This window comes from Dipodomys merriami, unplaced genomic scaffold (genome assembly GCF_024711535.1).
Source record: "Dipodomys merriami isolate MVZ:Mamm:240054 unplaced genomic scaffold, mDipMer1.0.p SCAF_62, whole genome shotgun sequence".
NCBI lineage: Eukaryota > Metazoa > Chordata > Mammalia > Rodentia > Heteromyidae > Dipodomys > Dipodomys merriami.
Window position 1 is genome coordinate 6,382,024 of NW_027206202.1, and position 22,371 is coordinate 6,404,394.

Here is a 22,371-nt window from a genome sequence, read left to right on the forward strand (position 1 = left end):
TAAATGGTAGAGCACTAACCTTGGGCAAAAAGAAGCATAGAGACAACACCCAGCCCTGAGTTGAAGCCTAAAGATTGGGCAGGGGTGGGGGGGGTGGAGGGGTGGGAGGATGGAGAAGGGGATTTTAGGCTGGGTGTTAGTGGCTCACATCTGTAATACTAACTCCTCAGGAAGCTGAGATCTTCAGCTCAAAGCCAGTCTGGGTAGGAAAGTGTGAGATATCTCCAATTAAGCAGCAAAAAACTGGGCATGGAGGTGTGGCTCAAATGGCAGAACACTATTCTTGAGTAGAAAAGAATAAGCCAAGGGAGAGCACTAGGCCCTGAGTTCCAACCTCAGTACCAGCACACACACACACACACACACACACACACACACACACACACACACACACACACACACACAAAACAATGGAGGAGGTTGTGCTGGGTGTGTCAATGTCAGCACTATGCGCATTGGGGTCTAGATGACTCATTGGTGTACAGAACAATCCTATAAACTGTAGGATGTTTAGCAGCCATCATTTCTATGCATTCAGGTTGTAGCAATGTCACCTAACATGCCAACCAAAGAGGAAAGTACCTTAGTTGAGAACTGTTACGTGTTGGAGAAAATGGATTCAATTCTGGGCACACAGTGTTTTAGGTACTTGCAAGACATTTAAGAGGAAATGTCAAGACAGACTTGGACTTAGAGATTTGGAGCCCTCAAACAAGAGTCTGGGCTTGATTACTTGTGTGGAAATTACAAGCCTGTGACCAACCTTACAGGAGAGCCTAAAATAAAAGCACCATATGTATTTAGCACATTGTGATTTCTCAAATTCCCCCTTAATACAGATGCACCTAGATGTTTATGTTTCTTGTTGAATTTAATGCCAGCACATATGGGAAGGACAAAGAGAGAGAGAGAGAGAGAGAGAGAGAGAGAGAGAGAGAGAGAGAGAGAGAGAGAGAGAGAGAGAGAGAGAGAGAGAGAGAGAGAGAGAGAGAGAGTATGTGTGTGTGGGGATTGCAGGGATCAGGTATCACTGATCTATTGTTAGCTGTAGTTTAAGGGACAGAGAGAGGTCTGAAATCAGTGGAATTTTTTCACTTGATGTTACTGAGGTTTGAACTCAGGACCTTACAGTTGTTAGGCAAGCAGTCTCCCTCTTGAGCCACACCTCCAGCTTTCTCTCCCCCCCTCTTCCCTTCCTTCCTTTTTTCTTTCCTTTTCTTTCTCTCCTTTTTCTTTCTCCTTCCTTCCTTCCTCTCTCTCTCCTTCCTTCCTTCCTTGCTTCCTTCTTCTCTCTTTCTGTCTTTCTCTCTTCCTTTTTCTTGCCACTATTGGGGCTTGAACTCAAGGCCTCATGTTCTTGCTTAGCTTTTTCACTCATGGCTGGAGCTTTACCATTTCGGCCATAACTCCAATTCCAGCTCTTTGTTGGTTAACTAGAGATAAGAATTTTGAGGGCTGGGAAGGTGGCTCAGTGCTTGCCTTGCATGCATGAGTATTCCTTAGTATTACATAAGCAGAAAAAGCTGGAAGTGGTGGTGTGGCTCAAGTGGTAGGGTGCTGGCCTTGAGCTGAAGAGCTGAGAGACAGCGCCCAGGCCCAGAGTTCAGGCCCCATGACCAGCAACAACAACAACAAAAAAGAATTTTGTGCACTTGGTCTTCCCAGATGGGCTTTGAACCTCAATTCTCAGATCTCAGCTTCCTGAGGTATAGGATTAACCCGAGCCATTGGCAACTGGCTACCTCAGCCTTTTATGCTTAAGTTATTTTTCACATAGAGTCTCATGCTTTTTTGCCTGGGACCAGCCTTCGATAATGTTCTGCCCCTACTGTGCCCCTACTGTGGCTGGAATTACAAGTGCATGCCACCGCGCACACCCAGCTTATTGATTGAGATGGGGTCTCATTAACGTTTTGCTCTGGCTGGCATCAAACATGACCCTCACACCTTTAACTCTTGATAAGCTGGTGTTCTAGGAATGTTATCACCATGCTTGGCATCAGTGAACTTTTTAAAAATAAACAATAAACCTTTATGAAAGTCAATCGTTAAAATTCCATAAATTTAAGAACAGGGGATAAAACCCAGCAGATAACTTCCAAGGGGAGGGAAAGGACTTCTCTGGGTGTTTGAACTGGTGCTCAGTGGAGCTCGGGGGTTTCTGTGTCTACCTCCATATGCAAAGTTGTGCTCCCAGTGTTTCATTGGAAGCAAACTGGGCTATCTCTGCTGGAGCTAAGTTGCCCTGTGCAGGGAAAGGCGGCTCTGTATCTGCGGAATCTGTAGAACCTGCAAGATCTCTAGGGCAGTGAGGACGTTCCCAGATTGGAGGTCTATTTCTCCTAAGGGACACAGACAGCTTCGAGATGGAGGTCGGCTCTCCTATGGACTGCCTCCAGATGTCAGCCACTGGTGGAAGCGGATTTTCTTCCCAGGCGGTGGTCAGAGACACCTCGTGATGCCCAAGTGCTTTAGGTAGGATGGGCCTGCATCTTCTTCCTCTGGGGGAAGACCACCCATAGATCCAGGCCCGTGGAACTGCATTGTGGCCCTTCATCTTCTGACACCGGTGCTGGGGAGGAGTCTGTCTCCAGTGCCTTGGACAAGAAATCCTCGGCGGAGCCGCAGCCGCCCCTGCAGGCGGGAGGTCGCTCTTCCTCGGTGCGCATGGAGAGGCCCTTGCACTGCGCCCTGGGTGGCTCAGCGGGAGGTCGCTCTTCCTCGGTGCGCATGGAGAGGCCCTTGCACTGCGCCCTGGGTGGCTCAGCGGCCGCTCCTCGGCGGGGAGGGCGCAGCCCGCGGGGCGTCCACCGCACCCGGGCGCCTGGGGTTGGGTCTGGGTCGGGGGTGGATGCAGGGTCGGCAGGCGTCCACCGGGCGCTCTCTCCACCAGCTCCCGCAGTTGGAACCAGTACAAATCGGGAAGAGAAGAGGAAAACATGGCTCTTTCCTTGCTGTCTCTGGATGAGTTTGCAATGGAGGCCGCCTCTGGATGTGGCTGCCTGGAGACCTGGGTTCCAAGTTCCCTTTGGTCTTCTGTCAAGGCTGAGGTCACTTCCTGGGGTGCTCTTACCTAAGCCCCTTCCCCCATCATGACCCCAACAAAGTCCCCCTGGGCTTCTGACCACCCCTAATGAGATGTTCTCTATGTGCACAATTGGACACGTTTTTACCAATATACCCCACCATCCATGCAAAGGCCGGGTCCAGTCAGTGCCTCTGTTTTCAGGAGACAGGGGAATGCGGACTATTCAATATCTAGGTTTTTGGATATTGTCATGTGTGCAGTGGTCCCCAAGGCTTGGTGGTGTTATTAATACACAAAATTAGAGGGGAAATGATCACAGTAAATGAGTTAAAAGAACAACTTCTTCACCTAGAGAGACACATGGGGAAGTGGAAACACATACATGCATCCACATGTGAACTTTTGAAATTCATCCTGGTTCATAATTTTCCTTGCCTCTGGTCAAGACCTTTTTATTATTCTAATCTCTTAGGATTTTTTTGTTAGTGTTCAGTTCAAAAGACATGTAATTCTCAGAAGATTTATAACCTTTTATAACATGGTATAAACCTTTTTTTTTTTTTTAAATAGCATAATGCTAATAAGTTGTTCTTCTTCTCCATCTTCTTTCATTTTCTTCTTGGGTGGCTGGTTCTGGAGCTTGACCTTAGGGTCTGGGTGCCTCTCCTTAGCTTTTCCACTCAAGGCTGACACTCTACCACTTGCGCTACAGTTCCACTTCCAGCTTATTAGTGATTAGATGGAGATGAGAATCTTACAGACTTTCCTCTCCAGACTGGTTTCAAATTTCAATCCTCAGATCTCAACCTCTGGAGTATCTGGGATTACAGGCACAAGCCACTGACACCTGGCTAATTTCTCCTTATTATAGAGTTAAGGAAGGAAACAGGGTTCCAGAATGGATCAGGGGATTATTTGAAGAGGAGACTCCAGCACCACAGTAGTTATGTATAAAAGAGGCAGACAACTAGTAGTTAATACAATAATTTTTTGTGTGCTTTCTGCCAACTGCTTTTCTATACAATGTTGTGACAAGTATAACTTCAGTTCATTCTAGAACAAAACACAGTATTTGTCAACGTAATTATCCCATAAGGCAACATACTTATTTAGTGACTGATAAGTTTCCAGAATCTGCCTATCAGGGAAGAATGAGACAATTAATGGTTCATCAGATTGGAGCATCTGTGCCATCATCTCAAAGCTCAAATTCCCCATGTGGCCTCTTGAATAAACCAAACAGACAGGAATTGGAAATCATGTGGAACACCAACAGCTGTTTCTAAATCATACACATAATCATGGTAAATTCTACTTGCAGTATGCCTGGAAATAAAAAACCTGATAGAATTTAGCTCCTCACTGGGGATTCCATGTGGGTATGGGATTGGCTTTCCAAAAACTGTCAGTAGCAACAGTGCCAGTTCATATTGTAGAACCCCGGCTGTGTTTGTCAGTTATCTATTACTGTACAAATCACCTGAGGAAATCAGCTTAAGGCTCAAGGCTTTGGAGGTTTCTGTTCGTGGTTGCTTGGCCTTACTGCTTTGGGCCTGGGTGAGGCAGAATAAAATGATGGAAGAGGTGGCAGAAGAAATCTGCTCAGCCTCAAAACAGAAATAAAGCACATGGAAGGGGATGTACCCTGCTGGCCTCAGTTTCTCCTAGCAGACAGCACCTCACAAAGTTTACTTTGTCTTCTGATGGCTTCATGGACCCTTAGGGTACATTTATGAACCAAACCATAAAATACATTGTTTTTCATATATGCAGCAATGGTGAGAATAATAAAAGTATAATAAGCAAGCAAATGTAAAGTTTTTATCTTAGCCCTCTGAAAAATGGATACTTTTCAGGTCTTTGGAGACACTTGAATCCTTGGAAAAATTATGAAATAGGCCTAGTATTTCCCCCCATATCCTTCATTCTCTCCATCATGTGCTTGTGTGTTATACGGTATCAGTTACCTCAGGCTGCCATAACAAAACACTGTAGACAGAGTGGCTGAAAGCAACAGAAATTTATTTATTTATTTATAACTCTGGAACTGAATATCCAGAACCAAGATGCTGCTGGCAAGTCTGGTTTTTCCTAAAGCATTTTTTTTCTTGGCTGGAAGATAGCTGACTTCTTGCTGGGTTTCTTGTGACATTTTCTTTGTGTGGGAGTACAACCTTGTCCTTATTTTATAAGGATACTAGTTATATGAAATTAAGACTCCATCCTTAATATTTAATTTGATCTTAATCACTTTTATAAAGTTCTCATCTCCAAAAATAACTTTAAGAGTGAAGGGGCTCAATTCAATCCACAATATGTATTTTTTATTCTCTATCTCTCTATCTCTGTTTCTCTGAGTCTGTCTGTCTGTCTGTCTGTCTCTCTTTGTTTCTCTTTTGGTGACAGAATTGGGGCTTGGACTCAGGGCTTGGACTCATTAATGTTTTTTACTGTAGGCTGGCGCTCCACCCCTTGAACCACAGCTTCAGTTCCCACTTTTTAGTGGTTAATTGGAGAGAAGAGTCTTGCATACTTTCTTGCCTGGCTGCCTTTGAACCTTGATCCTCAGACCTCAGCCTCTTGAGTAGCTGGGATTACAGGCAGGTGCCACCAGTGCTTGGCCTGGGCCATTTTCTCTGATTGGGAAGAAAGGGGACATTGCCTGGAGTGTTTCCGGTGATTCACAGTATTAAGTCCATGCTCAGGCTCACACCATTGACCCTAAAAGTCTCCATCAGAGGCTGGTATCAATCAGAGGCCCAGGCTCTTGCAGTATTTGCTTCCTTCTATTGATAGCATTAAGAACTTTCTTCCTGGGCCCTAACTGCATTCGTATATTCTGAAGGTCCTCGTCAGAGCAGAGCAACAGAGCTTCTAGATCAATCTGTTCTCTCATGAAAATGGGAAGGAATTCTTCCAGGTGCTGAGATTGTAAGAACACTTCCAAGGGAGTGGCATTCACCACATCTTCTTCCCACTCAACTTCTTCCTCATCCCAGGGCAGGTCACCTCCCAGGCCATTTTTCTCTCCCTCTTCATCATCATCCTCAGCTTCGTCAGCCTCTGCGGCTCCATGTCTTTGGAACAAATCACTGGACATTTTAAATCCCAGCTCTCTCTTGCTGTTGTCGATATCTTCAGGGCTCAAGACACTGCTTCTTTTAAACACAATATTGCCTAGACCTGGACGGTTAAGAATGGACTCGTGCTGGGCTTCATTGTCCTCTTCCATTGAGAACTGGAGTTTCTCTTTGAAGTCACCAGAGACAGAATCTTCTTCTTCCTCTCTGAACACTTCCATCACATTCCTCTGCCCACTTCTGTCTCCCTTTCCCACCTGCTCTTCTGTATCTTTGCTCTTCTTGAATTTTAACTTGAAAGTGTCTTTAATGCCCTTAGACAGGGATCCAAACGTACCAGGTACAGAAGCGTGGGACGTGGTTGACCTGGAGAAGGTGCCCTTGGAAGAGGACATCCCAGAATCCTCCTTGCTGTAAGTGCGAGTCATCTTATTTTGGTGTTTCTCTTGGAGTCTTGCACACTCTTTGATCTGCCTCTGGACATTCTTCTGGGCCTGCTCCTTCAACCTGGTGACTTTCTTGGGGTTCATGATTTTCTGGGCAGTGGCAGCTTTATCCAGGAGAGCAACGCAATCATTCTGCTCCCTGCTGGCTGCGGCATCCAGTGGAGACTGCAGGTCATTGTCTAGGGCAAAGATGTTGGCTCCGAAGTTGATCAGGAACGAGACACAGTGGGCATGGCCGTTGGATGCTGCATAATGTAAAGGAGTGTTTCCCCAGATGTCACATCTGTCAGCATCACCCCTGAAAGAGAAAATAGGAAGGATGCAGGGTAAATATTTTCTCTGAACACGAGGTTCCCAAAAGATCAATTAAAAACAATGAAGAAAAAGCTGGATGCTGGTGGCTCATGCCTGTCATCCTAGCTACTTAGGAGGCTGAGATCTGAGGATTGTGATTTGAAGCCAGTCCAGGCAGGAAACTCCTTGAGACTCTTATTTTGAATAAACTATCAAAAAGCCAGACATGGAGCTGTGCCATAAGTGATAGAGTGTTAGCTTTGAGCAAAATAAAAGCTCAGGCCCTGAGTTCAAGCCCTAGGATTGCACATACGAAAAATAAAGAAGGAGGAGGAAAAGGAAGAGAAGGAGGAAGAGGAGGAAGAGGAGGAGGAGGAGGAGGAAAGGAAGAAGATACATGTTAGTGAAGGTGTATTTTCCTGATGTTAATGTATAATAACTGCTATAAGTCTTTATATGTCACAGCTAGAGACCAAATAGCATCAAACATTTTATCCCATGATTTCTTTGTATGAGCAAACCCTCCCCCATAACTTTCTAAAAAATTCCATAACTAAGCAACTTTTGTACCTTATTGGGCAGAATTGGGGCCACATGCCATGTTTAATTTGGATCAGTTAGAATGTGCTTCTAAAGCTAGTGATAAAATTGCCCAGGGGAATACTGGTAAATGCTGAACAATTGGCACTCAAAATGATCAAAGCTCTGCTTTATACCAAGGATCAATTACTGTAGTGTAAATATTCTACCATGACACATTTTAAGTTAGCAAGGCAACCCACAAAGTTAGCAATGCAATGCACATAATTTGGAAGAGATGAGCAATAGCATATTAATATAAATTATTATGCACTGGTGGCTCATGCCTATAATCCTAGCTACTCAGGAGGCTGCGATCTGAAGATGGAGGTTTCAAGCCAGTCCAGGCAGGAAAAGTCTGTGAGAATCTTATCTACAATGTACACTAAAAAGCTAGAAGTAGAGCTACGGATAGTGATAGAGCACCAGCCTTGAGTGAAAAAGCTCAGGTACAGTGTGCAGACCCTGAGTTCAAGACTCAGTGTTGGCATGTTCTCACACATGTACATACAACTATTTGTATTCAGACCACCAGTAGCAGCATTAAGCTATGATTTGATTATATATGCAGGACTGGGGGCTTCAGACTAGACTCACTGAATCTGAACTTATAATTTAACAACTGATCCATAAGCTTGCAATGGGTTTGGAATGGTTCCATTAATTAATGTGGCCCAACCATATGGCAATCAAATTTGTAACTCTTCCCTGACTACCTTGCACTTTTCAGTTATGAAACACTTCCATGTTCACTGCCCAACACCAGCCATCACAATCTCCTGCTTAGAGAAGGAAGGCAAGAATCGTTACGACAAAAATTAAGGCTCAGGGAGTGTAATTGATTTCTAAATGGGTAAGGGTTTTGTTTTGATTTTGCAGTGCTGGGGATTGAATTCTAAGCCTTGCACATGCAAAGCTACTACTGAGCTCCATCCCCAGCTCAACAGACAGCACATTTTGGATCAGTCCTGCCTCTTAGTTTATCTCCAACACAACAATCTTATACCTTGCCACTTAACCGGCTACAAGTCACTAGCTTAACTTTTCTAGGTAATTCCATGAATTCCCTCATCTGTACACTGAGGATATAAATACTACTATTTATAGTTGCTACATGAACTAAATAAGCCTATCTATTTATGTCATAGCAAAGGGCTTACTCCACAGTACACAGTCAATAAACATTAGTTATGATCATATCCCTCATCTCTCTAAACTCATAGTCCATAAATTCACAGGCTTGTTTTTTCTAGTCCTCCAGGAAATTTCCAGCAGCACAATGGTCCTTGTGGTTTTAGCACTGCTACTCTTATCTAACTGGCCAAGTATTTATGCTCTGCCTTGGCATTTCTAATTAGATAATTGGCCTGAGAAAGCAAAGGCTGTGTTTTCTCTCCCTTTTATCGTCTTTATCTCCTATTAGAAATCTGAGACCCATGGGCTGGGAAGGTGGCTCAGTGGTAGAGCACTTGCCTTGCATGCCTGAGGCCCTGGGTTCGATTCCTCAGCACCACATAAGCAAAAAGAAAAAAAGCCAGGAGTGGTGCTGTGGCTCAAGTGGTAGAGCGCTAGCCTTGAGCTGAAGAGCTGAGGGACAGCGCCCAGGCCCAGAGTTCAAGCCCCACGACTGGACCCCTCCCCCCCCCCCCCAAAAAAAAAGAAATCTCAGACCCAACTCAGAGAAGAAGCTAATCTGGCTATGTAAGTAGTTGAATGGGACCAGGTTTGTTCTTCAACAAGACTACAGTTAATTTGTGTGTATATATCTGCCTATGACCCTATCTATATATGCTTACAATTTAGATCTAACATCTGAGTATAAGAGAAAACATGCGTCCTGTTTCTGAGACTGACTTAACATAATTTTTTCCAGGTCCATCCATTTCTCTGCAAATGACATAATATTAATCTTCCTGATAGATGAGTAAAATTCTATTGTGTATATACATACACATATTTATTGGTATCTCTAGGGCATCTGTGGCTATGGTGACTAATGCAGCAATGAACATGGGTGTGCAAGTGTCCTTATGGCATCCTGACTTGTAATCTTTTGGATATACGCCCAAGTATGAGCTATACAGGAAAGGTGTCATAGTACACAAAGGGGAAGAGTCCAAAGGCATAATTCCTAGGGACACTGAACTTAGAGTTTAACAAAATGAATATTATGGGAATGGAGGTGTGGCTCAAGTGGTAAAGCACTAGTCTTAAGCAAAAAAGCTAAGAGGCAATGGATCAGGCACTGAGTTCAAGCCCTAATACCAGCACATACACACAAATGAATACCAGGAAGCTGAAGACCTATTGTTGGAGGTGAGGGGGAGTTTAAGAGGAGAGGAGGGCAGAGGAATAATTAGAAGAAGGATGGGGAAAAAGCCCTAATATTAAATGTACTTATGTAAAAATGGGACCTGCAAATTTGAGGAGATGGGTGGGGATGGGACACAAGGAGAACAATTAAATGGGTAATATCAGTCAAGATGCATTGTACTTATCATCTGACATGTTGAATTAAAGCCTTTTTTATACAACCAATGAAGGATAATAACAGATAAATAAGTCTGGTACCAGTGGCTCACACCTGTAATCCTAGCTATTCACCAGGCTGAGATCTGAGAATTGTGGTTCAAAGCCAGTCCCAGATGAAAGTCTTTGAGACTTTTTATCATCATTTAACCACAAAAAGCTGGAAGTGCAGCTGTGGTGCAAATGGGAGAGTGCTGGCCTTGGCACAAAAGCTCCGGGAGGCTGGGCGCCAGTGGCTCACGCCTGTAATCCTAGCTACTCAGGAGGCTGAGATCTGAGGACCACGGTTCAAAGCCAGCCCAGGCAACAAAGGCCATGAGACTCTTATCTCCAATAAACCACTAGAAAACCGGAAGTGGCGCTGTGGCTCAAGAGGTAGAGCGCTTGCCTTGAGCTGAAGAGCGCAGGGACAGCACCCAAACCCAGAGTTCAAGCCCCCAGAGTTCAAGCTCTAGGAGTTCAAGCCTCAGGACTGACAAATAAATAGATAAATATAAATTAAGAAAAAAAGGTTGGAATTAGCACATGTTGCTAGAAAGGACTGACCTTGAATATTGTCAGAGCTTCTATTTTTAAAATTAAACCATCAATCTATAATTTTATGAAATTAAACAAAAAAAGTTAGCCAGGCACTGCTGACTCATGTTTGTCATCCTAGCTACTCAGAAGACTGAGATTTGAAGATTTGACATCTTCATATCCCTGAGATGGTTAATCTCAAATTAACTAACAAGCAGCTGTAAGTGGAACTCTAACTCAAGTAGCAAGAACACCAACCTTGAGGGAAAACACCAAGGGACATCGCCCAAGCCTTGAGCTCAAGTCCCCATACCAGCACAAAATAAAAATGTTGCCTCAAATTAAAAAAAGAAAAATACAGTGAAGTCCAAATAAAACACATTTGTGGGCAAGATCTATCTGTAAGCTAGCCGCCTCCTTCCCTGCACAGCACCTAGCACAAGTGAACAGATGGATGATAACACAGAGTGTATTTGGGAGCCCACTGGGTATGACCACATGTGTGGAGTTAGGGGTAAGGGAAAGCAGAGGCCATGGACAGGAAAGTAAACGAAAGTCAATATTAAATAACACAGTTTTGCCAGTGGCTGGTGGCTTATCCCTGTAATCCTAGCTACTTCAGGAGACTGAGATCTGAGGATCAAGGTTCAAAGCCAGCTTTGGCAGGAAAATCCTGTGAGACTCTTTATCTCCAATTAACCAGCAGAAAACCAGAAGTGGACTTGTGGCTTAAAGTGATAGAGCACTAATGTTGAGCAAAAAAGAGCTCAGGGCCAGTGCTCAGGCCCGGAGTTCAAGGCCTATAACTGACAAAAACCAAACCAAACCAAAACAAAACCCCCCACAAAACTCAAAACAAACAAAACAACAACAACAAAAAACATTTTCTTGGGCAGCCTCTTTCAAGAAGACTCTGTTCAGTCGGCTCATTTTAACTATTTTGAATCAAAGGGGTTCATTTGCAACCTTGGCAAAGTCATAATATCTTAGAGAAATCAGGTTCCTCACCCACAAACACTCATGGAGTTTCACTTTTTATTTTAACCAAACACCAAAATCAAATACCCTAGATATCAAAGGACTCAAGTGTCCAAGATACTACTATCGACATAAACAAAAACATACTGATCAAAAACATACTTGAAATTATCCTTGAACTGCATACACTAACCAAAAAAATTACTGGGAGACTAAGTTGTAGGAAAAAGTGACAAGGTATTATAAAGTCTGAGCAAAATCAGTATGCTTAAGGGCATTAACTAGTGGAATTTCCCCTTCTAATGGATTATAAACAACACTTAAAATGGGAGGAAGAGGCAGGGCACTGTGGCTCATACCTTGTAGATACTCAGGAGGCTGAAATCTGAGGATCCTGGTTCAAAGACCACATAGGAAAATCCATGAGATTCTTATCTAATTAGTCATTCACAAGTGGAGTTGTGGCTCAAGTGGTAGAGCATCAGCCTTGAACAATAATACTAAGGGACAGTATCTAGGCCTCGAGTCCAAGCCTTAGTACTAGCATAAAATAAAATACATAAAGAAAATGGGAAGAATATGAGGAAAGTCTGAGGTGTCTGTATTATTTTTTTTCGTGGAGTGTACCCGATGCTTTTGCTCATTGACAAGTGCTCTACCAACTGAGCCATGCCTCTAACCCTTGTTTAGGTTATTTTTCAGGCAGAGTCTCATTTTCTCTCTGGTAGCTCTACACCTCCAGTAGCTGGGATTATAGGTGTGTGTCAGGAATGCCATCTTTTTGTTGACATACAGTCTTTTTCATTGAGTCTTTTTCATTCTTCCTCTCAAGCTGCTGGACTCATGAGCACAGGTTACTGTGCCTGGCCCTAAAAAGAGTCTTTTTTTCAAATTTTTTTTATTGTGATTAAGTGGTTACATAATTTCCCAAATTTCACAGTATTGAGGGATAGTGATGCTTAGTTAAAGTCACAAACACATTCTAACTTTCATGGGGCAAATTGTCTATCATGGTCTATAATATTTATGAGTTCTATGAACTTTGCAATACAGTTATTTCTTCCACATTGGGTGATATGTACATTTCTTTTGTTTTGCATAACATCAGCTGTTCCCTCTTTCCCACTTGTTCCCTCCCTCCCATTGCTGCCATTGAGTTGCTTAGCTCATTTTGATCAATGTCCAGTGCAGCTGATGGGTCCCATTGTTGTATGTTTTTCCCTGATTCCCTCTAGTTCTGTGTCGTCCTCCTGGTTTCCTTCCGGTGTGCACATATATGCTATATCTGTGATCAGCAACATGAGGTTATTTAGTAGTGATTCGACCAGATGAGTGGAAGTCCTTTGTTTCTTAAGTTTTGTTAATTTTGTCGTATCACCTTACATTTTGGATTTACATCAGGGAGACCGTGTGCCGTTTAGAAAACAAATTCAAATGCTTGATTCCAGATTTGCAGATGAAGCTGTCTAGAAGATGATTCAGAAGTTTTTTTTCTAGTGCATCCAAGCAATTTTCCACTTGCAAAAATTCTGTTCTAAGACAGCTTTTCAAATTGATGTAAATTTTAAATAAAAATAGCAGGAAATATTCTTACTAACAAGGCTTGTGGGATTTTCAAAATTCAACTCTTGTCTTCTTTCACATTTCCTGGTGGAATCATCACACAAGCCCACTAGGAATTCAGAGACTAGTCCTTCTGCCAATGAGCAGAGTCCAGTATTGACAGCCTATGCTTTCCTTGGGATAAATTCAGTCTAGGATTATTTTCCCCCTATTTTCTTTTCTCAAACACACACACATACATACACACATACACACACACACACACACACACACACACACACACACACACACACATACACACACACAAAGAAAATATTCAGCTGGGCATTGATGGCTTATGACTATAATTCTAGCTAGTCAGAACTCAGATCTGAGGATCGCAGTTTGAAGTCTGTCTGAGTAGTCAAATCCAAGAGACTCTTATCTCCAATTAACCAGCCAAAAAGAAAAGGAAGTAGAGGTGTTATTCAAGTGGTAAAGTAACAGCCTTAAGTGAAAAAGTCAAGTTAGTCCTTGAGTTCAAGCCCCAAGTACCAGAACAAAAGAAGAAAGAAAATCAACTAAAGATTTTTAAAAAATCCATCACTGTCTTTGATTTAAGTCAGACAGTACATCTGAGCAATAATTTTTAAAGCTGGTTCATTATTACCATTAAATAGGTTTAAATTACACTAATTATCTTTTCTATTCTAATTGTTCTTTCTGAATTTGATTTGATCTTTCTGTGAAGTTGTTCTTGGAAAACAATTCTTTCAAAAAATGTTATTCTACATAAAAAAGGAATTATTTGAACTCATAATAATCAAAGATACATAAATTAAAACAATCTACTTCCATTTTCTTCTTCAAATGGTAATTTTTTTTGGGGTGGTGTCCGGTCGTGGGGCCTGAACTCTGGGTCTGGGCACTGTCCCTCAGCTCTTCAGCTCAAGGCTAGCACACTACCATTTGAATCATAGCACCACTTCCGGTTTTTTTTTCTGCTTATGTGGTGCTGAGGAATCGAACCCAGGGCCTCATGCATGCAAGGCAAGCGCTCTACCACTGATCCACCTTCTCAGCCCCAGGTAATTTTTTAAAAAATTTTTTTTGGGTCCACTTGTGGGGCTTGAACTCTGGGCCTGGGCGCTGTCCCTCAGCTCTTTAGCTCAAGGCTAGCACTCTACCACTTGGCCACAGCGCCACTTCCGGCTTTTTCTGCTTATGTGGTGCTGAGGAAGAGAATGCAGAGCCTCATACATGCAAGGCAAGCACTCTACCTCTGAGCCACCTTCCCAGCCACTATCAAAAGTTTTAATGACTATATAATATGCATACTTTCCCATTTTTACGCTCAAATGATCAGTGATACTTTGTTTAATGCTTAAAACGGTTTCCATGCAGTTTGTATGGGTGCCTCTTTAAATGAATTATAAATTATAAAGGTAATATTATTAACTTTAAAAGGCATTTTTTTTTGTCCAGTAGTGGGCCTGAACTCTGGGCCTGGGCACTGTCCCTCAGCTCTTCAGCTCAAGGCTAGCACTCTACCACTTGAGTCACAGTGCCACTTCTGGCTTTTTTTCTTTTTGCTTATGTGGTGCTGGGGAATCGAACCCAGGGCTTCAGGCATGCAAGGCAAGCACTCTACCACTGAGCCACCTTCCCAGCCCCAAGGCATTTTTTTTAAAGCAGGCTCAAGCCTGTAATCCTAGCTATTCCGGAGGCTGAGATCTGAGCATTAAGGTTAGAAAGCCTATGAGATTCTTATCTCCAATTAACTACCAAAAAATCTGGAAATGGAGTTGTGGTTCAAGTAGTGGAATTCTAGCCTCAAGTGAAAAAGCTCAGGGACAGCACAAGGCCTTGAGTTCAAGTCTTAGAACTGACACACACACACACACACACACACACACACACACACACACACACACACACACACACACACACACACACACACGCATCCATTTTTAGAAATCAATGAGAAATAATGAAGACCCTAGTGAAAAAGTAGGACACAGTTTTCACAAAAGTAGAAATATAAGGGTCACCAAACATAAAAAATAAATTTCAATCTCACCATACTAATTAATTAATTAGTTAATTAATTAAAGCCATACTAATTGATCACTTTGGACCTTTATCATATTGACAAAAATGGGTACTAAGTTTCTGAAGGGCAACTTATCAACACTTCCCCCAAAGTCATTGCATGATGCACACACACTGCTATGTTTGAATATTCGGGTCCTCTCCAAGATTCACGTAGGAACTTAAATCTCCCAGGTGGCTGTATTAAGTGGTGTGGCCCTTAGGAGGGGTGAATCGTAGGGTTCCACCCTAGGAATGGAAGACTTGATGGAGAGAAATGGCCTCTCTTTGTCCCTTGTATACCTAGTTCTCCCTCCAGAGCATGCAGAGCAAGGGGCCAGCCATCTTGGTATCAAGGTTGGAGGGCTCTCCAGATACTTCACCAGCTGATTGATCTCTCTGCGGAGAATTTATTCTCAAGCAAATAGGAGTGAATATTTCTGTACAAGGATAATCATCACAGTCCTGTCTAGCTAAGGGCAAGGATTGTTTATGAGATGATGGCCTAAGAAATATGTCTTTTGATGAGAATGCTGAAATGTACCTAAAATTAAATTATAGCAAGTAGCCAAGTGTTGGCAGCTCAGGTTGAGGTCAATGGATGAAGGGCCAAAGCTAGCCCAGGCAGGAAAGTCTGAGAATCTCACTTTCAATTAACCACCAAAAATCTGGAAGTGGTAGAATACTGGCTAGCATTCTGAGGAACAGTATCCAGGTCCTGAGTTCAAGACCCAGTACCAGCACACACAATTATAGCAATATACTGACACAGCATATACATGTAATATGTACATATACACATATGTATTTACATATACATTATATAGAGAGAACATATAAATGCTAACAGCATGGCCTGATAGGACATTTTCTTTGTGTTTGTAAACCATGTATAGTTTTATTTTCATGTTTATATTACTTGTATAATTAAACATCAACAGAACAATTATTATAAGAAAACATATAAAGAGTGTAAATATGATCATATAAAACAGTAGTTATTAAGATGAACCCCAAGAAATGGAAATGAGGGTTTTTTTGGTTTGTTGTGTTGCTGTTTTTCTTTTCTTTTCCTTTTGTCTTGACAGAAATAGGGAGACAAAGGGTGAACAAATGCAGCAGTGGTACTCACTGAACACTATGTTGAAAATGAACTATACAACTTGTGGGTGGGATGGGAGCGAAAAACCGGGAGAGACTGAGGGAAGGGGTGACATCATCCAAAAAGAAACATACTCATTACCTAATTTATATAACTGTAACTCTCTCCCCTTTACAACAAAAAAGAGAGAAAAACTAACATAATATAAATGATTAGATTCAGCCCCAAAACATAAAAATACTCTATTTGTGCCTCCTTTAATCCAGACCTATTTTTAGACTTTAATGTGTTGTCTACAAATTTCACTAGCAAATAAACATATTTTGCTATTTCAAAAAAAGAGAAAAGAGTGCAACATGGACGCATCAGCATTTGAAGTGGAGCAAGAACTCTCTGATGACAGGACAATCCCAAGCCCTCTTCCAGAAGGACAAACTCACTCCCTGGTTTTGGAGCAACTACTATCATATATATATATATATATATATATATATATATATATATATATATATATATATATATATATATATATATATATATATTGCTGGGTGCCAGTGGCTCACATTTGCAATGCTAACTCAGAAGGCTGAGGTCTGAGGATTATGATTCCAAGCCAACTTGGACAGAAAAGACCATGAGACTGGTCTCCAATTAACCACTAAAAAGCCGAAAGTGGTACGGTGCCAACCTTGAATGAAAAAGCTAAGGGATAAGGTTCAGGCCCTGAATTCAAGTCCTAGCCCTGGCACAAAAGAATAAAAAAATGGATATGTACTTGTTCAATATGTGAATAAAGTTTGCAAAGCTTAGGCTGCATAGAAGAAGAGGCGAAAACAGAAGAATATCACCGTGTGGAGATGGCTTGGCTTATGGGGCTGGTGCTTCTGAGAAAAGCAAGTCTTCCATGAGACAAGGCGATGAGGAAGATCAACCCTGCTCACTTTCTCATCCAGCCCTCAACTCTGGAACACTCATAATCCTGATTTCTTCTTGTTCTTCCTAACGCCCCTCCAATTCAGTAAAGGGTCTCCTCATCAATAAGCCTTTTAAGTCAAAACCTGGGCTGTGACCTCCATCTTCCTCTGTCTGCTCATACCCCGTCACCTGCTTTCCATTTCAACTCCAAACTCCTGAGATCTATTTAGATTCATCCACTCCTCGTCATTACCCCAGTGCCAATCTTACGATTTGAACTCAGGGCCTGGGTGCTGTTCCGGAGCTTTTTAGCTTCAGGCTAGCAGCCACTTGAGCCACAGCTCCACTTCCCACTTTTTGCTGGTTAATTGGAGTTAAACTGGCTTTAAATCTGGATCCTCAGATCTCAGCCTCCCCAGTAGCTAGGATTACAGGAGTGAGCCTGCATGAGTCCCTGGCTTATCCTGACTACTATCCAGATCCCTCTTTCTCTGCCTCTGCCTAATGACCAGGACAATATTTATAACCGTGACTCTACCTGATGCTTTTTCATGAACACCAGATATAGCTTCCTGGCCCATAGGATAAAATTCCACTCCCTCAGTGTTCACAGCTCTTCTGTTTGCTTTTAGCTCTGTTTGGTCCTGTCCCTTCAAGCTGTGTGCAGCTACACTCCAGCTCCTCAGAATGCACAACACTCTGCGTTACAGGAAACAGGTTCCTCTCGTGTTTCCAACCCCACCACGCATGCTTTCCTCTCAGAAGAGCCATTCCTCACCCAGGCTGGGGTAGATTCCTGTGCCATTTTGTGCCATCTCCCTCCCTGTTTCCAACATTATCCTAGAGGAATGGTTCAATTTTCCCCTCTTAAATGGTTCATTACCACAGACATTTTACTCTTCTATCCATCAGTGTTTCTACAGGCCAGGATGTTAGGGAAAATTGAAATTGAATAGCCATTAGTTATTATTGAATTAAATTTACTTGGCTCCTTTATTTACATGTTTTCTTCTTGCCTTCCTTTATCCTTATGTGTGTGTGTGTGTGTGTGCTGATCAGAGATGTAATAAAGTTAAGACAGGTTAAAGGTCTCTTTCATAATTTATAAAGCCAGCAAGTCCAGCCAAGAATCATGTTTTCTGGGTACCAGTGGCTCACACCTGTAATCCTAGCTATTCAAGAGATTAAGATCTGAGGACCTGGGTTTGAAGCCAGGCTGGGAAGACAAATCCATGAGACTCTTATCTCTAATTAATCAGCATAAAGTTAGAAGTGAAACTGTAGCGCAAGTGGTAGAACACCAGCCTTGCATGAAAAAAAACCAAGCAAGAGAGTCAGGTCCTGAGTTCAAGTCCCAGTACTGATAAAAAACAAGCAAAAACCATGGGTTGATGTTTAGATGGAGTGCTAACAAAAATTGACAACTGAAAACTGAAAATAGAATGGTGATTTGTTTTTTTTCCAGAGTCTACAATGTAGATTTTATGGAAAAGAATTTATATTATTATTATTATTATTATTTGTGTGTGTGTGTGTGTGTGTGTGTGTGTGTGTGTTTTGGGGCTTGGACTCTGGGCCTGGGCACTGTCCCTGAGCTCTTCAGCTCAAGCACTGTACCACTTGAGCCACAGCACCACTTCCAGTTTTTTCTGCTTATATGGTGCTGAGGAATCAAACCCAGGGCCTCATGCATGCAAGGCAAGTACTCCACCACTGAGCCACTTTCCCAGCCCCTGGAAAAGGCTTTTTAAAAGACATAGCATTAAATCTCTCCCCCTACCTTCAAGAGGACAATGTCGTATGTCAGGGTCTCTCCTCTGCCTATGGCTAACTGATAAACCATACTCATTTTGCCAGGTCTCAGTGCCAAAGTCACATTCTCTCTTCTGAAAAACCTCTGGGAAGAGGACAGTATTTGCCTGAACTTCCCCGCTCCTGGCTGCTGCCTGTGAATTCCTCCCGTCCACAGCCTCCAGTGGGAAGGGGCAGGGTGCACTCACCCTCTGCTGCAGATAACTTCCAGAGCTTCTAGGTTCCCGTGGTAGGCAGCCAGCAGCGTGGGCGTCATGCCATCTTCATCACACAGGTTCAGATCTCGCTTGGTCGCCTCTTTGAGAAGGTCAAGGTAGCCATCACTAGCAGCTTGGTGGTAACGAGTGGACATTTTGTCTGCTCACCAAAACTTGGCTAGATACCTCTCCCTAGGCAGAGCGGAAGGTTGGCAGAGCGGAAGGTTGGCAGAGCAGTCTTCCTATGAAGCTGGTTAATCAGTGACCAGCAGTGTCACCCTAGGGCAAAGCTCAAACTCATGCTACTCTTTCTCCTTGGAGGCCAGCCAGAAGGGCTCACCGCAGTGAACTTGGGCCTTTCTGAAACCACCATGACACTAAATCCCAAAGCCTGCTAGTTTTATCTGTGGTTTGAGACATGAATAATGTTTGCTATGTCTGTTTGCAACTGTGTGTATATGAGAGAGAGAGAGAGAGAGAGAGAGAGAGAGAGAGACAGAGACAGAGACAGAGACAGAGACAGAGACAGAGACAGAGACAGAGTACTGGGGTCTAAACTCAGGGCCTAGTTGCTGTTCCTTAGCTTTTTCACTCTACCACTTGAGCCATAGCTACACTTCCAGCTTTTTGGTGGTTAATTGGTGATAAAGAGTCTCACTGGCTGGCTTGGAACCTTGATCTTTAGATCTTGCCTCCTGAGGCCTGAGCCACTGGTATCCAACTACTTGCCACTTCTGACTATTATACAGACATATATATATATATATATATATATATATATATATATATATATATATATATATATATACACACATATATATTACATATACACATATATATACACATACATATATATATTTAATATAGAAAAGAATTCAAAAATATTCACAGCTAGTTCAGTTCACCAAGGAGGTCTCTTTAACAGCTTTTTATAGAGGTAGGATTTGTATATTTTGAAATTTACAAGTATGCAACTAAGTGGTTTAAGTTTACATGACCAAAATGTACTATCAGAACATTTCTATTACAGGAAAAGTATTCCTTGTGTTCTTTTGCAATCAGTTTCTATTCTCCTCTCAACTCAAGAAACTACTAATCTGTTTCTCTAGGTGTATATTTGCCTTTTACAAGCATTTCATAGTATAAATAAAGGGCACAATATAATACCACAACCATTTCCCAAATCTATTTGTAATGATCATAAAATTAAATGGACTATATTAATCATGTTCTATATATGATAGACACATCAAAATATGAAATTACAGAAAGACTGAAGGCAAAAAAGAAAAAGTTATATCCAGCAGATGCTATTAGAGAATTAGTGTGTAACTACACTTTTATCAGAGCCTGTTGACATCTTCCTGTAACACCAGCAACTTAGGAGATTTAGGAGGACAGCAGTTCAGGGCAAGTTGAACAAGAAGTTATCAATACTCTATCTCAACAAAACAGCTGGACACAGTGGCTGCACATCTGTCTATGATCCCAGCTTGGGAGGCAGTCCAAGCCAGCTCAAGCAAAAAATATTATACCTAAAAAATAACAAAAAGCCAAAGGACTGGCTCAAATTACCTAGTGAGCAGGTAGAAAAAGTTCTGAGTTCAAATCCAAGTACTCCTACTTTAATATATATATACACATACATATATGTGTGTGTATGTGCTTGTATGTAATGTAATACATAATATATATACATATATGAAATGTGTATGTGTGTAATGTTGTATAATGTCTTTTCTTTCTTTCCTTTTGTTTTAGTGTTTGAACTCAGGGCCTTTTGCTTGCTAGGCAACGCTTGAGTCACACACCCCAGTAAACAACTCAGCCCAGCCTGGACTGCAATCCTCCTATTTACACTTTCTACACAGCTAGGGTGATAGGTACAGGCATGCATCACAGTGTCAAGCTTTTGTTTGGGGGCGGGATGTGGTCTCACTAACGGGGCTTGGAACTTCCCAGTCCTTGCAATCTCAACCTCCCAAGAGGCTAAGGATTGCAAGCATGGGTCACCATGTGCCCAGCTTCTTTTGCCTTTCTTTTTTTTCACCATAAATACTTTCCCATACTGTTACAAAATATTTTAATGTTTGGGTCATGGTCTACTAAACTGATGTCAGGAAGGCATGCTTTTGAAATTGGTAACTGTTTATCCTTCTTACCTCTTTCTGCCCATGTCTTTATTCCAAGATAATGATTTTAACCACGCTAAAAAAAAAATACAAAGCTTTTATCCCCTGGTCCTTCACAAGAATAATTAGCTCTGTGGGTCACTGTTTCTTTTTGTGGTTTCGATGTGAAAGACAGCAGGAGCAGGAGATGAAGCCTGAACAGCAGCCTCATTTAGCAGTTAGAAAAACAAAAACTAATTTTGTGTTCAGCAGAGAGTGATATTTTCAGCAATGACTGTGGATACTTGGAGAAAAAAGTAAGATTATTTCTCAGTTCAGTTGGGCATGAGCCTCTTTAATTGAAACCCAATTGCATTAATGACTGTAATATAATATAGAAAATATGTATATGGAAGAGAAGGGATGGCTCAAATGATGGAATGTCAGCTTTGAGTGAAAAAGCTAAGCCAGAGTGTGAGACTTGAATTCAAGCCCCAGTATTGATACAAAAAGAAATGTATTCCTTACCTGATTTATATAACTTAACCTCAGTGTACATCATTTTTATAATAACTAATTTTTAAATAAATTACTTGTAACAGAATCCTATATGCCAAGAAACCCAGGAGTTTGCTATCAGAAGATGATGCTAAGGATGAAAGGGAGAAAGATGATCTGAAAGTTGAACAATTATAGAGACCAATGGAAATGGGTGATGAGGAAAGAAGAAAGAATAAAAATAATTTCTTGGCCTCAGCCATCCACATGGGTTGGACTTAAACTCACTTGTAAAATGGTAAAACATCTGAACTTTGTGTGTGTGTGTGTGCCTGCGTGTGCGTGTGTGCGTACGTGAGCACGCATGTGTGCTGGTTCCAGGGCTTGAACTCAGGGACTGAGTGCTGTCCCTGAGCCTTTGGTACTCACAAGTAGAGCTCTATTATGTATGGCTCAACTACCCAAGTGATATATGATTTTTGGTGGCTAATTGTAGATAACAGTCTCATGGACTTTCCTGTCTGGGCTGGTTTCAGACTGCTATCCTCAGATCTCAGTCTCCTGAGTAGCTAGGATTACAGGCATGAGCCAGTGGTGCCTGGCTTTTGAACTTATTTATTTATTTAGGGTCGGTCATGGGGCCTGAACTC

General features: G+C 42.1%; 1 protein-coding gene across 1 annotated transcript; it reads right to left on the bottom strand.

The window, feature by feature from the left end:
* Window positions 1-5,033: 5,033 nt before the first annotated feature.
* Anks4b (ankyrin repeat and sterile alpha motif domain containing 4B) lies at window positions 5,034-19,320 on the bottom strand. The gene is made up of 2 exons (XM_070004370.1): window positions 19,104-19,320; window positions 5,034-6,852 (listed from the first exon to the last, which is right to left on the bottom strand). Exons 1-2 carry the CDS (start codon window positions 19,265-19,267, stop codon window positions 5,763-5,765), a joined length of 1,254 nt encoding a protein of 417 aa, XP_069860471.1. The 5' UTR covers window positions 19,268-19,320; the 3' UTR covers window positions 5,034-5,762.
* Window positions 19,321-22,371: the final 3,051 nt, after the last annotated feature.

Coding starts and splice junctions, on each gene's coding strand:
- Anks4b (XM_070004370.1), bottom strand. CDS start 19,267: ATGTCCACTCGTTACCACCAAGCTGCTAGTGATGGCTACCTTGACCTT. Junction 6,853..19,103: donor GAAGTTATCTGCAGCAGAGG/GTGAGTGCACCC, acceptor TTTCTCTTTCAG/GGGTGATGCTGACAGATGTG.